Genomic DNA, 16319 nt, shown 5'->3' with positions numbered 1-16319 from the left:
ACTTTCCCAGTTCCATGCTTGTCCATAAATTTGTAGTCCTTTTTCTTTTGGTTTTTTTTCAAGTTTCAGACTCTTTATTAACCAGTGTAAAGCCCAGCACCATACACCAACATGATTTCGTGCATTTAGAGGGGAAACATTTCCTGGTTAAGTGAAAAATTGTGCAGGTGGCTTCTGGAAGAACTTCATTCTAAGCAGTTCTATAGTGAAACATTTCATTTAGAAGTCTGGACCTTCTTTCTTCAGTTTGCTGTAATCTGCATTCACTGAGTAGAGCTTGTACTGATCATTGGGACCCAGTTTGTTCCAGGGTTCTGGGTTATTCTTTCTGTTCCAACTGACATCTGGATTGAACAATGCCAGGCGCAAGATATACAGTGCTGCTCCAGTACCTCCCACTCCAGTAAATATGAAGATGGGGATCAAGCTAGGATGCCTCTTGGCCTGAATGATGATCTGGTGAAGCATGGTTGCGACAGAGCCTCGAGTCCAGACGGAGAGAACAACAAACTTTCAAGGGACTAAACAGTCTACTGTATTCCTTTTTCTTGACAACTACTTTCACCATGGGATGTTCCACTGAGAAGCAGACTAGTTTGAGGCTTGCTCTGTGTTGTTGTGTTATTCAAGTTATTTTGTTAGAAAGCCTGGGAAACCAACTCAAATTTGCTGAAGCACTATGGGAATTTATCGGTGGTGTGTATCCAGTTTCAGGCACGGCTGTATCCAAGTGACTAAATGGTGGCTCGCGCGCGCTCTCTCTCTCTCTCTCTCTTTCTCTCTCCCCCCACCATGCCCAAGCGTGTGCGCACCCAGTCATGAGCACGAGCACGCGCACATGCGCACACACACACACACACACACACACATACATACACACATTTTCTCCACCTCTAGAGTTGCCTACCTCTCTGCTAACATGGTTAAACTGACTAGCATCAGGCCTACATCTAAAAGTCTAGAGTTTGGGACTTCCCTAGTGGCGCAGTGGTTAAGAATCCGCCTGCCAATGCAGGGGACACGGGTTCGAGCCCTGGTCCGGGAAGATCCCACATGCTGTGGAGCAACTATGCCTGTGCACCACAGCTACTGAAGCCCGCGTGCCTAGAGCCCGTGCTCTGCAGCAAGAGAAGCCACAGCATTGAGAAGCCCGCGCACCACAACGAAGAGTAGCCCCTTCTTGCCGCAACTTGAGAAAGCTGGCACACAGAAACGAAGATAAATAAATAAAGTCTAGAGTTTGGTAAAAAGACAGGGCTTTTCCCTCTAAAGTCCCAGCATGAATCTGGCCTTGAGTCTTGTGGACCTGTCTTGAGTCACCTAATATCCCTAAACCAATCACTGTGGTCAAGTGGAAGGCAACCTTGGCTTGGCCTGACCTGAGCCAATTGCCCATCTTCGTTGGGTGGGGAGAGGGTTTGGCTCCACCTAAACTGTGTGAATCAAGAGTGAGAAAGGCAAATTGAGATGTCGGTATTCAAAGAAGGAGGGAGTCCATGCAGGACAGACCAAAATAATAGACATTTGTTGCCGCTGCCAGTAAAGCAGTCAGTGGTAGACACTGGATGATATTTGACCACGAGGTTGAGTGTAGGGAATCTTTATCTTTGGATTGGACGTCCAGTAGCCTGTTTTTTCCCTACAAAGCTTGCTGACCAAAGTCCTTTTAAAGATTCTAACAGTTTTGAATTCATGACTCATGGATCACTCAAGAAACTGAGCCACTGCCATATTTTTACTTCTATTTTGATATTCATTTATTCATTCAACAAATATTAATGCAGCCCTAGCTAGGTGTAAGGATCTTGAAATACAGAGGTGAATCAGTGTCATGGCCCTGGCTTACATTCCAGCGAGGGGCTTAATATCCATTTAATGTAGGTTTGCTTGACTACATAAATCACATGAAGCTTTTGAATATAATGTTGGATTTTCCTATGACACCATGGATAGAATTTCAAATAGTAGCAGGTAGTAAATACATGTTTGCTGATTGATTATATGATGGTAAAGATTCATCCTTGTGTATCATTATTTTTTCTCTATTGTTTATCTGTTCCTAGACCAATCAGATCATGAGTGATGGAAACCAGCTATGTTTCCGAAAACATTGATGTAATGCTATTCCTTACAGGTGGTGGAAATGGAAATTATTTGCTATGGGAACCCCACATCAACTAATTATTGGCATGGTGGTAAACGTGTGTGGGAATGGGAGGTCTTACAATTGTCTTTCTTCCCTTTCTGTATTTTTGCTACCTTTGATCCGGAATTTTAATCTTATTGGGTTAAATTATTTCTGGTGAGGTGTTCAAAGACTTTCAAGTATCTCTGCCTTTTAGAACATTAGCTTCTTTGTTGTGTGTTTTTTCCTAACTATTCCAAATATAGTATAATGACCAGAAAGCAGAAAGAAAAACCATTTCATGTTCTTGAATTTGATATCATATTCACAGCTTCCACTTAGTACCTTTCTAGTTCTTAGGTTCATTTCAATGTCATTTTCGAGGTGCCTGCCAGGATTATAATCATTTCAATCCAGGTTTCTATACATTTAGGGAATAAGTTGGGTCATTTGATTTAAACACAAGACCTTAATATCTGTATTTATACATGGCTCAAAGCTGCTAGTAGAGTTATTGTAGAGCTAGACTACTGTGCATTATTTAATATATTTATTAATTCATTAAGCAAATATTTAATGAATACCTACCATGTGTGAAGGTGGTCAAAAGGTACAAACTTCCAGTTATAAAATAAATAAGTCCTGGGGATGTAACATACTGCATGGTGACTGTAGTTAGTAATACTGTATTGTACATTTGAAAGTTGCTAAGAAAGTAAATAGACCTTAAAAGTTCTCAGCACAAGAAAAAAATTGTAACTATGTGCAATGGTGAATGTTAACTAGACTTGTTGTGGTGATCATTTCACAGTATGTATATATATCTCAAATCATTACATTGTACACCTGAAACTGATATAATGTTATATGTCAATTAAATCTCAATTTAAAAAAGTATCAACAACAAGGTCCTACTGTATAGCACAGGGAACTATATATTCAATACCCTGTGATAAACCATAATGGAAAAGAAAAAAATGAAACGAAACAAAATGAAATAAATAAATAAATAAATAAGTTCCTACTCTCAAGGGCTAGGAAGAGATGTAAACCACAGAATGGGGGAGAGTAGGCAGGGAAGGGCCCTTAGATTGGGGGAGTGTATTAGCTTGGTGGCCATAACACAGTATCACAGATAGAGTGGCTTAAACAACAGAAATGTGTTTTTTCACAGTTCTAGAGGTTAGAAGTCCAAGATCAAGGTGCCAGCAGTTTTGGTTTCTTCTGAGGCCTCTCTCCTTGGCTTACAGATGGCCATCTTCTCACTGTGTGTTCACTTGGTCATCTCTGTGTGTCTTTGTCTGTGCTAATCTCTTATTCTTATTAGGACGCCAGTCATATCGAATTAGGGCCACCCTTACAAACCCTTTCTAACTTAATCACCTCTTTAAAGGCCTTATTGATGAATATAGTCACATTCTGAGATGCTGAGGGCTAGGGCTTCAATATAAATTCTGGGAGGACACAATTCAGCCCATAACGGGGTTTCAGGGAGGTCCTCTCTGAGGAGGGGAGACATCTGAGCAGAGACCAAATGAGGGAACAAGTCACAGGTGTGGGGTGAGTCATCTGGGGGAAGAGCGCTTCTGGCAGGGGGATGGTGAGTGCACAGGCTCGAGGCTGGAGGCTGGAATATCAAGGAGGCCATGGTGACCGGAACCCATGAGGGAGGGCAAGGATGCCACAGGTTCAAGCAGAGGCCAGCCATGAGGAAACTTGGAGGCATGGTGAAGACTGAATTTTCTTCCGAATGTCATGGGAAGTCAGGGGAGTGTTTTGAGCAAGGCAGGGACATAATTTCACATATGTTTGTAAAGGATTATTTTTAAATTTGCAACAGATTTTCTGTAGACTCCCAAGAATTCACTTGGAAAGATCATACTGATCATGAAACCCAGAAAAGTTGAGAGGCAGACCTCAGCGGTTACTCTCCACTGATTTCCTAGGAATTCCTTCCCTCAAAGGTTAAGGTATCAGCTAAGAATTCTTTGGAATACTGGATTACTGCTGAGGTTTCTCCTGCCACATGCAATGATGCTGAGTTTCTGACAAGAGAAATATCTGGCTCAATTTGCATATATGGAAAAATACCCTTTTCTTGAAGAAAAACTTTGGTTCTTATGATTGGGTCTGTAGTAATTTATTTATAAGGAGTGATGTTAAATTGGCATCACTTGGGACAACTTGAGTCAGGGCAAAACACTGAGGTGTCTTTTCCATCTTTGACAAATGTCATCTCTAGAATAGATGAAGTAACAAGAGAGAATACCAATTACTTTGGAAGTCTTGAGCAACCTGTTGCCAAAAAATAAGGGATCTCCACAAAGCAAGTCACATACCTAGACCCTATTCTGAAATAACCAGAGACTGGGCATTCTAAAGCCCCATGTACGGGAAGCCTGCATGACACTGGATTATAACCCAAACCATCAAGACATTTGAAGTCACTAAAATGGCCATATCCATCTGTACAGGGTATTTATGTTGTACTCAGATTCAAGCACTGTACTCAGTAGAAAACATATTCGTTGGATAGACTGGTAGTCATTTTCATGGGAACTTGTAAACATGAGCCATCAACTTTTCCCTCTTGCATCTCCATTAAACTTTGTTACTGAGGGCTGCCTTCTGGAATCTGTAAAAAACTTCCTCATATAGAAGAGTATAATGATTTTGGACACACATACACACACAAACACACACACACACACACACACACACACACACAGAAACTTTCAACTGTAATTTCCTGGTTAGAGATAGTAGAATTTAGGTGAGATCAGTTAGATTTCAAAAATAACAATAGGTCACTTTTTCAGTCTCTTTTTTGGAAACACACTCTCTGTTTTATGAATGGCGAGATGGTAAATAGCAAACAAATTTATCTAGTATATGCCATGGAAATCGTTTAGCGATAACTGGAAACAACTTCAATATGAATAGGAAAGCGTCCCTCCCCACCACAGGGAGAGAAAATGGACTAACCTACTCTGGCCAAATAATTAGAATTATATATGTGTGAATTTCCATACCTAAATCCAAACATTCCTTGTTTAGAACATTCCTCTAAAGATTGTCTTCAGGCACCTGAAGACACGAAATGGCCCAGGATCACAATACCTTTTCACAGAGTCTTGGTACTGAAGGATAGAATTCAAGGCATTAGCCAGAATATCTCAGTCAAGTTCTCCAGCATTTTGAAGCTATCCTTGAAGGCTGCATTAAAAGGATAGCACAGTGGTAAAGTAATGTCTCATTTGCTTCAATAAGCAAAGTTGGAGATTATTTATGATAACACAGTCATCAGGAGAATGTGTTCCTGTGCATTCTGAAGACATGGAGCCTCACTTTGAGTCTTACTATGAAGTCCTTGCTGTGAAGGGGTGGTAAGTGTGATTAAGCTGTTAGATTAGCAAGGTTCTACTGCATTTTCGCTTTAAGCCAGAGTGCTTTCACAGCTGAGCTGTAATGCTCTGAAAATGCCTGCATAACAAGATCCAGACGTGGAGTTGAATCCCAAATGGTAAACGGCCAAGGCATTTATCCACTATTACATTGTCGAAGCCATAAAGAGTCAGCACGTCTGAAGAGGCACTGTGCCTAAAGTCCCAAAGCATAGAGGAAGCCAGCGCAGGAAATAGGTGGCCCTTTCAATAATAACATACCTCTACAGGGTGGGAAGGTAGTTCCATTTTCTAGAGAATACCAGCGTGAACTCCAATCCCTTCTTAGAAGTCAAGTAGAAAGAATGAACCTAAATTATCCTATTGATGACTAAATGTTACATTTAGCTCCCTGGAGTCCATGCTTGGAAGAAAATTTCAAGGAATCACATTTAGCTTGCTGGCCAAGTGGGACTTGCCACATACTTGAGCAAACACAGGTTTCCTAATAAACTGCCTTTCTTAGAAATCTGAAGTACTGAAATCCTTGAGTTCAGGCGGACTTAAATATCTCAGGGAGGCAGGAAAAGGGATCAAGTTGTAGAACGATAGAGCTAGAAAGAAAACCAAGTGCACCTTACAGCAGATAGCTAAAGGAGTGTGAGAAATTACATTGTAGAAAAGTACATTGCAGCTGCCAGTTGAGGCTCTAGCTTGCGAAGTTGCCTGGACCCATGAATAGGTTGAATCTTGTACAGACCCTATTGGCCTGGCTTGATAGACTTTCATTTCCCATGAGATTGATGCGTTTGGCAGGTGTGACTTTGGACCCGTGCCGAGCAAAATAGGGGAACACAGAACTACAAGACTTGGCCTTGGGCTTGGAGAGGTAGGAAGTGAACATGCGCACCTGCAACAAAGGTGACAACATGCTGGTGGGGTTTTAGGGATAGATTTTAATGAAGTTAGGAAGAGTTTAGTGATTGTGACCAAGAACAGAAAGGTAAATTTTTCCTTTGCTTCGTTGGTAGCTTATCAGAAGAGTTTAGGGCAGGGCCAGGGGTGCTGAAGCACGACGTGCTGAGTCACAATATCAGGAATGCTGGATCTAGAAAGATGACTGAAATCTATCAGTGACTCCATTGACAGCATCCAAAGTCACAGAGGGGGAAGGTATTACTGTTTTCTAGGACGATGAAAGATGACATTTAATTGGTTATCTTTGCAAACTTTGGGATATAAAAATGAAACGAAACCTTTACCCAGGATCGAAAGTAACCATCATTGTCTTAATTATATATACAAGCTCCATGACTCCTTTTGGTCCTAATGGTTCCTCTCTTTCACAGACAAAACATTTTAGTACATTGATGTCCTTAAATGTATTACATAGAAATTATTTTAAATGGGGAAAGTCCAAGAAGAAAAAAATAAGATACATTTTATCTTCTAAATGGAATAAGTAAAAATCAGTTTCTGACTGCGTATCTGCTATCACATCACCTAGGAGTGACTGGGTGGATTTTTACTGGGTTGGAGGGCACGTTTGCAATGATGTAACGTGAAATATGGGCTCTGTGGCAAAACTTACTTGGAGTTGGGTCCTGGAGGGCTACTTCAAAGAGAATGACAATCATCACTCAAAGACGTGGAACTGGCAGGGTGGGGTGGGGTGTATGACTGCCAATGACCAAAGAAAAAACACACCATATGTATTATCCTAGGTCAGGTTCTCCCAGAAACAGACTCGGAAATGAAGATTCATGTGCAAGGAATTTTTAAAGGAGTTGCTCCCTGGGGAAAATCAGAGGGGATGGGGTGTGAGTGGGAGGACAGACAGGCAGGACAGAGAACACAAAGAAGCCAAGCCAGGGAGCCACTGCAGGCAAGTCCGAGCCTCAGCCTGACCCTGGGACGGCCGTGGAGTATAAGTTACACCGCAGACTTGATCTCAACTCTGGGCAGAGAGCTGGGCTTTCATGTTGGGTACCAGTCAGTCATCGACCAAGGGCCCCCCAGGAGAATCTAAATTCCAGTCTTCTGAAGAGAGTCACTGGTGCTGGCCATTGGACGCAAACATAGAAGCCAAGGGTAGGGCATCCAGAAATGGAAAAAGAATTTTGAGGGGATCAGAGAGACCCCCCCCCAATAGTTCATCACATGTATTAAAACCTGTGTACAGGACAAGGAATAGGTATTTCAGATGAGTCCAAAATTCTAAGGGCAGACACTTCAAATTGCAGAAGCTGGTTTTCAGTTGAGCTGCTTCTCTCACGGGTGGGCAACCCTTCGCCGCTGGCAGCCGCGGAGGTGTGTATACTTGGTCATACTTTTGAACAATGGCTGGTGATTCCCCTTCGTAGCTGCTGTGTAATCTTAGGTGCCTGCCGAGCTCTTCTCCTGCTGCCCTCGTTGCGGTGGCTGCAGGACTGCTCTGGGGGTACGTCTGACCCAAAACACCTAACAAGCCTCTTTCTTATTCAACCTGTGTCTGGAGGAACCCTTTTTTTCTTTCTCTCCAGACTGAGGGAAGGAGAGGCTGAGACAGTTCTCTTTGAGAAGACTACATAGTCAAGGGCTAGATTCTGTGATACAAAAAGCTGACTGTTGGGACTTCCCTGGTGGCGCAGCGGTTAAGAATCCGCCTGCCAATGCAGGGGACAAGGGTTCGAGCCCTGGTCTGGGAAGATCCCATGTGCCGCAGAGCAACTAAGCCCGTGCGCCACAACTACTGAGCCTGCGTGCCACAACTACTGAAGCCCGTGTTCCTAGAGCCTGTGCTCCGCAACAAGAGAAACCACAATGAGAAGCCCGCGCACCGCAATGAAGAGTAGCCCCTGCTCACCGCAACTAGAGAAAGCCCGTGCGCAGCCACGAAGACCCAACGCAGCCAAAAATAAATAAATAAAGTTATAAAAAAAAAAGGAAACAAAAGGCCGACTGTTGGTCGCCCTGGGCCTGAAAATTGGGTCATGGTCTTAAGCCGTCTCCCACTCCTGCTTGCTTCCGCTTATTTCTGATTCTCTGCCCGGTTCCCCACTCAGGCTTGCTTTCCATCAAGCTGCGACGTGCGCTGGACCATCCTCCTAATTAATACGTGCCAGGTTCCATGAGCTGACAAGCTTTCAATACAGAGAAACAAATGATACAAGCCAGGACGAAAAGCAGAACAAATAAAGACGGCAGGGGGGGCTTCGAGGGAACAGCATCATGGAACAGGCAAATTTCCGAGACTTTTTGGAAAAGGGGAAACCTGATGTGTTAATTAGGCGTCTATGTCAGTAATAAGCCTGCTCGGAGGAAGGTAATGAAAGAAACAAAAGGGGTAGCGGCGGGGGCTGTTCAGGCAGAATGGAAGTTATGGTGTAAGGAGAGGGGAGAGACTTTATTATCCTTCTCTGTTATTTTATGTACGTCTGTGGTCTGTTGGCTCCATGAGACAGGACTCAGCCGTCTGTGTTTTGTAAAGCCCCACGAATAAAGAGCTTTGGGTATAAATGACATTGCAGTTTCTGCCCCCAGGACCCAATTCAACAGGAAGTACTGCAGCCTTACCAGCTCCAACTGGTGGCGGATTTGGGCTTTTCTGAGCATATTCGACTCAGAGGAACTGTTTGCTGCTGAGATGGGCCAATAGAAGGGTTCAAAGCAAGAGGAAGCACAGCAGGGCCATGAGGCACCAGAGCACCCACGATGAGGGAGGAGGGCTGTGGAGCCTAAGCGTTCATGCAGCTTCAGTCCACTTGGCCGAGGGGATTTGAACTCAAGCACTGGAATCAGACAGCTGCGGTTCTAACCCCAGCTCTGCCCCTTGCTGGCTCTGTGGTCAGATCTTCCAGCTGGTACTACTGAGCCGAGAAAAGACAGTCTCTCTTCTACACCGCTGCCAGATTCATTTTCCAAAAGTGTAGCTTCAGATATATCTTTCTGCTGTTCAGAACCGGCTCCCAACTACTTAGCCGGGTGGGTCCCTGCAGGTTTGGGGACTGAGCGAGTTAGTTACCCCTTCTACACCTCACTCTCTTCTTCTGTGAAGTAAGGATAATAGTCACTGCATTGTTGCACTGCTGTAAAAATTAAAGATAATCCTTATAAAGCACTCGGGACATACCAAGTGCTCAGTTAACATTCATTTTCATTAACTGTTAAGGGATTGCTTGAGTGCAAAGCCCAGCTCTCCACTTGCTAGCTCTGTGATCTTGGGCAAATTTCTTAATTTCTCTATGCCTCAGTTTCTTACCTGTAAAACAGAGTTGTTGAGGGGATTAGATGAGTTAATGCCTCTTAAGCATCTTGAGCAATTCTTGGGTGTTCAGTAAGCTTTAGTTTTATATTATTATGCTATCACTGTCATCAGCAGCGCCATCACCATCATCATTTAGATCTGGGAGAAAAAAGAAGGACATTGGGAATATGCGTATTGAAAACTGTCCCTGAGGTTGCCTGGGGAGGGGAAGAAGTGGAGGAGCAACTGGGCACTCTCCACCCTCCTCTCCAGGGATTCGGGCAGGATCCTTGGTCACTGGGACATTTATGATGAGGGAGGGGCTTCCGGATACTGAGGCCTGTGGCCTCTGGCTGTTCTCTCCTGGCCTGTCTGGCTCTAAGGCTGGGCCCCCTCCCATCCCAAGCCAACTGGAAATGGGGGGTAAGTCTTCCCAAATCAGCCTCTGGTGATCATGGGGGTTAAGTGGAGAACTCGTGTTCTCTCTGCTGTCATGAGTGTTCCTCAGGGAAAGTTTGTTACGTGGACCAGGGTGGATAGTTACTGCTTCCCTTTCTAAAGGTAATGGGTAACGTTACACCAATTTTGTGTCGTGTCCCTGAGGCTGTCAAACGTGTCCCCACCCCTTTGCCAAAGGGATGGCTATGCAACCCAAACAGCGTAAATCAAAATCATCATGGGGGTTTGTATGAGAGCTGGGGGTGAGGGTGGGGTAGGGGTGAGTTTCTTTTGCCCTGAGATCAAGAGAGGTAGGGATCATAGGAACCTAGATATGCCAGGGCATTCTTGCTGCCACATTGGAGAGATTCTATCTGAGAGAAGTCAAGCCAAGTCAAAAGACAGACAAACTCTTCATGTCATTGCTTGAGCCACTTGATACAGCCATGCCTGGAGGCAGCGCCCCCAGACTTCCCAGGTACCTGAGCCAATTAATTCCCTAAAACTGATTGAATTGGGGTTCAGTCACAGTGCCTTTTTTTGCAACCATGAAAATTTTGCTTCACATACATGAGACTCATTTCCGTTAAGAATAATCAGATGAAAAAAATAGTTGTTGGGAGTCAGCTAAGAGTGAGGAATAGAAAACTGAGGTACAGCAGAAGGCAGAGAAGAAGCACTGAAGCCTTGGGAAAGATCAAGGAAGCTGAGGGGAAGTAAACAAAGGCTGGAGACCGACCAGCTGGCTGAGTTTGAGAGGAGGCGGAGAACAGGGTCACGTCTAAGAGGAACAGACAGCACAGGCCATGCCGTGAGGTTATCACGGACACGGACAAGGTGCTGAATGACCTTGCGTGTGGTGGCACAAACTCGGCAAGTCACTGCTCAGCTAGGCTGAGCTAATTAAATAAAAATTATCCGAATCATCTAAATCACGGAAGTCAGTGTGGGCTTGGATCCACATAGCCTTGGGTTCAGGGCCAGCTTTGGGACATTCAAGTTGAAGGATATTAGGGAAGTTACTGGACATCTCTGAACCTCAGTTTCCATTTCTGTACCATAGGGATAATAACACCTTTCTCACATAATACATAATGAGGCTACTATTTTTTTTTTTTAAAAAGGGAACGCTATTTATTTATTTATTTATTTATGGCTGTGTTGGGTCTTCGTTTCTGTGCAAGGGCTCTCTCTAATTGCGGCGAGTGGGGCCACTCTTCATCGCGGTGCGCGGGCCTCTCACTGTCGCGGCCTCTCTTGTTGCGGAGCACAAGCTCCAGACGCGCAGGCTCAGTAGTTGTGGCTCACGGGCCTAGTTGCTTCGCAGCATGTGGGATCTTCCCAGACCAGGGCTCGAACCCGTGTCCCCTGCATTAGCAGGCAGATTCTCAACCACTGCACCACTAGGGAAGCCCAAGGCTACTATTTTATTCAAGTTATTTCATACCCCTGGGACCACAATAGAACATGAGAGAGAAGCCCCACAAATCCATGCCAAAAAGCACCAAACACACTGAATATGTGGATGAAGAATCCAACATAGGAGAAAAAACTTTTTAGCATGCCTATTATCTGCAAAAAAGTGTTGATTTACAAGCAAATCATTGTGAAACCATAGGGAAGGCAAATCTGAAAAGTGTCCAGACAGTAAAATGTGGAAAATGGAAAAGTATGCAAGAGTCTTTATGAGTACTTTTAAATCTATAAATTATTATTAATGCTATTTTTACTTATTTTCCTATTTTCATAGATTTATTTTAGTAAAAGAAAATGTTTTAAGAAGTTTTAGAAGTCCTTCTTGCCATTAGGCATTACACCCCTTTGTCATATTAGCTGATTCAAGCAAGCTTGACACAGAGTCGAGGAGGGTGGCATCCATCCTCCCATTTCTGTCCCAGGACAAAGCAGCAGGGTCTGGGGGTGGCTGTGAAGTAGCAGCACAGTTAGTCACTAGAGTAGCAAGAAGATAGGGTTCTCTGGGCTTGTGCTAATGATGGTTCTCCTCCTGTGTGAGTTAGAGAGAACAGAATCAATAGGAAGGATAGATAGATAGATAGATAGATAGATAGATAGATAGATAGATAGATCTAGATATCTATCTATCTATCTATAATGATAAAAGGAGGTTACCTATCTATCTATCTACCATCAATCTATCTATCCACGGGGGAAGAGAGAGAGAGATTGAGAGGTTGAGAGAAAGAGAGAGAGAGAGAGAAACAGAGAGACAGACACAGAGAATTTGAAGGAATTGGCTTACATGATTACAAAGACTGGTAAGTCCAAAACCTGCAGGGTAGGCCAACAGGCTGGAGACCCAGGGAAGAGTTATAGTTTGAGCCCAAAGTCCAAGCCTGCTGGCAGAATTCCCTCATCTTCCAGGAGGTCAGTCTTTTTCTTTTTCTATTAAGGCCTTCAACTGAGTGGATATGGAGGGTAATCTGCTTTATTCAAAATGTTAATCCTATCTAAAAATATCTTCACAGAAACATCTAGAATAGTATTTGACCGAATATCTGACCTAACCAAATTGACACATGAAATTAACCAGCATATCTCCTCAAATGGTTTTTGGGACATTGACTTCCCAAATGAGGTCCTGGGGGTGGGTGGGGAACATGTCTGTGAGACACTACCAACAAAACCCTAACCCTCATGTCCCCGTCTTGAGACTCCCTAAAATAACCAGGGTGAGGGCGATGAATGCCCAGGAGAGCAACTGGGGACTTCAGTCATGGAGAGTTGGGCCTTTCTATTAAAATGTCTTTAAATTAAAATGTCTAGCTAGACCTGGGGACATTTAGTAAGTAGATCCTGAAGACTTACATCTTTATACCCAGTGACCAGAATATGTTGGGACAGGGTACAGGTATTCAGTGATTGTTCGATGAATAAGCCTTCACAAATGTTGGCATAGACACGTGGCTTATTCATTAGAAGCTGAACTGGAAATAAATGCTATGACTTGTGTTAGTCCAGTGGTCCATGTACAAGACCTTGATAGCAGCCTCCTGCAGTAATAGAAGAAGCCCCGCCTCCGGGTCTCAGCTCTCCCTCTGTCCATGAGCCTTAGGAGAGTGTGCCACCCTCTCTAGGGTTCTCTTTTTTCTCATGATGATCTGTACGGTTTCTTCCAGTTCTCATGTCTACAATTCAGTAAGATTATCCAGATAGTGACCAAACAGCAGGATATGGTGCGTGGAATTCATACCAATGAAAGGAGATTCAGAGAAAGATGCCAACTGACCCCTGTTCCACCTTCTCTACTTGATTTCAGAGCAATTGCCTCTTTGAGCAACCAGACCAAGTGAATGATTCTTTACCATCCTGGGATCTCATTCTCTTTTAATAAACTATTGGTTCTAACGTTTAAAGAGATGTTTTAAAATTACCTAAAATTATAAAATATAAATACACATAAAGAAGAAATTTAAGATCCCATAATCACCTAACCCAGTGATTACCTCTGTCAACTTTTTGGTATCCATCCTTCCAGACATTTTCTATGAACATATATGCAATTTTATGTGTCAAAAAGAGGGGCCATGTTATACATCACTAGTTCTAAAGTTCCATCTTTTAGGATTCTAGGACCAGTCTTCATTCTTGATTGTTTCTTGGTTATTTTTCTCTTTTTAAGTCTTCAAGAACTCCTCACAATAGTATCTCAGATTCTGGTTTTATTATAAATAGTGCAGACAAGAGGCAGGGATTTGTCTCAGTGGCTGGAGGAGAAAGTTGAGAAGGTCAAAATGTAGAGAGCTCTTGGGAGGGTCAAAGCATGAAGGGTCTGACCAGGTGAACTCTCCCTTGGTAGTGGGTTGAATTACGTCCCCCTAAAAGATATGTCCAAGTCCTAACCCCTAGTACCCGTGAATGTGACCTTATTTGGAAATAGGATCCTTGCAGATGTTAAAGATCTTAAGGTCAACCTGGATAAGGTATTTGCTTATCTGCAGAAGTGTGGGCCCTAAATCCAGCAGCTGGAGTCCTTATAAGAGAAAGGAGATTTGAGACACAGACACAGACACACAGAAGAGAAGGCCATGTAAAGATGGAGCAGAGATCATAGTGATGCGTCTACAAGCCAACGAATGCCCAGGATTGCCCACACCACCAGGAGCTAAGAAGAGGTATGGAATGCATTCTCCCTCAGAGCCTCCTGAAGGAACCAATCCTGCTGACACCTCGATGTTGGACTCCTGGCCCCCAGAACTGTGAGAGAATAGATTTCTATTGCCGCCAAGTTTGTGGTAATTTCTAATGGCAGCCCCAGGAAGCTAATACACCCTCTATATCTTATGCTCTCTTCTTTCATTTTATTCTTGTTTCCCGACTTGCCTGGTGAGCCATTGAATGCCTTTTCAGCAGACCTGGGAAGTCAGTCCTGGTAAGTGGGGTCAGGCCTACTTCAGTTTCCTGAACAAAATGTTCAGAAAACATTGGAGTTTTTCCCAGAATAACTACATAATGTACAAATTGGGCCCCCTGGCTCTAAAAATTCAAACTGATAAAGGCAGTTTAAGACTCTGAGCAAAACTACAGTAGTGATTTATGGTTTACAAAGTATTTAGACCAAAGTCCACCAGAACTTCCAAAATAATAACAAAGTCCCAACTCCCAGTACTTGTTTTAAAGTCACCTCCATTCTGGAGAGCACTGGGGTCCGATTAGGAATGCCCAAATTATCAAGTCTCATCTCTTTGACTAAACTGTCATTGCTGCTGATAATAGCTGAGGAGGTGTCAAAGCAAGAGTGTGCCCTGCACAGAGAGAATTCCCTTCTAAATAAAAATCAATTTTGCTAATAAACACTATATTTTAGAAGCATTTTTTAGATCTTCTTAGCTATTTTTCTGTCCTGTACTAGCACTACATGAGGCACATCTTACTGTATTTACCCTTCCTTTCATTATCATGCCAGCAGAAAAAAACGCATGTCACACTTTCTAAGAAAAGTTGCGGAGGGAGGGTGAGAGGCAGCATCGTCTATGGGGGCTTATTCCCATAGAATGATGGGGGTCTGTAAGAAATGAAAATAGATGGATTTGGAAGCAGTACTGGGGTCTAACATTTGAGGAACTGGTTTCCAATTTTTGCACTTTACATTATAGCAATGAATTTCATGTGGTTAAAATTTCAAAAGTTAATTTTGTTTTCAGGAAAATTTCTATTGTGCTAACAGCTTTTATTTTACGTAAACTGTCATTCATTTGGATTGAAATGTATAAACTGGACTAATTACAATTTAGATCCGCTCAAAGTAGAGAAACAAAGGTTACAAGAGAGTAATGAGAAATACATTCAACCGATTTTTATTTTAGTGTTTTTAGTTTCTTGCGTGAACCAGGCCCCTGTGCTGGGTGTCGAGACACCCCGTCTAGGAGTTCAGAGTCCAGCAGGGGAATCAGACAACGCTAACGCAGTGGGGCTGTGCCTGGAGCCATAGCACCCTTGAGGAGGGCGCCGAGCCTCAGCGGAGGGAATGCTTCCCAGGCGGTGACATCTTAGCGGGGACCTGTGGAGGCCGGCCGGGCTCGGGGGTGGGTAGGAAAGGAAGGGGAACAAGATGGAGGGAACCACAAATGCAAAGGCCCAGGGCTTTGGAGATCATAGAAAATTTGAGAAACCAAAAATAGAACAGAAGGGTGAGAATTCAGAGGCTGGAAGGTGGGGAAAACCTCTGAAAGATGAAGTCAGTCTGAGGAGTAAGGACTGGATGACAGAGACCTTGGATATCAGGCCAAGAAGTGTGCCCTGTCTTGAGGGGACTGGGAGAGTCAGTACAAAGTTTTAACCGAGGTGTGATGTGACCAGATTTGTGTCGCTCAGTCAGGATGGCACTAAAAGAGAGGAAGAAGGCCAAAAAAGGCCAAGGAAATTAAGCTCAGTCGTTCCCACCTTATTAGGGAGCAAATCCCACTGCCTAAAATGGCAGAGTCCACTTTTATTAAGCAAAGGATGACTGTATAGTCAAACTCTCCCATACGTTTTTATCTGTGTCAAGAAACCAAAGCAACTTAATCATAAAAACTGTTAACTATTATTCTGATTCTAGCACCTGAAAACAATGAAATATGAGACAAGACTTGAGCTTCTTTCCTTCTTCGGACAAATTGTGTGGCTAAGGAACCATCTTTCACTTCAT

At 43.4% G+C, this 16319-nt stretch overlaps 1 protein-coding gene across 1 annotated transcript; it reads right to left on the bottom strand.

Moving 5' to 3' along the window:
• Positions 1–219: 219 nt before the first annotated feature.
• On the bottom strand, positions 220–468 carry LOC133085644 (cytochrome c oxidase subunit NDUFA4-like). Its single transcript, XM_061182798.1, has one exon. It carries the CDS (start codon positions 466–468, stop codon positions 220–222), a length of 249 nt encoding a protein of 82 aa, XP_061038781.1.
• Positions 469–16319: the final 15851 nt, after the last annotated feature.

This window comes from Eubalaena glacialis, chromosome 2 (genome assembly GCF_028564815.1).
Source record: "Eubalaena glacialis isolate mEubGla1 chromosome 2, mEubGla1.1.hap2.+ XY, whole genome shotgun sequence".
Classification (NCBI taxonomy): domain Eukaryota; kingdom Metazoa; phylum Chordata; class Mammalia; order Artiodactyla; family Balaenidae; genus Eubalaena; species Eubalaena glacialis.
Note: the sequence above shows the minus strand (reverse complement) of the source record. Positions and strands in the feature narration are given on the sequence as shown.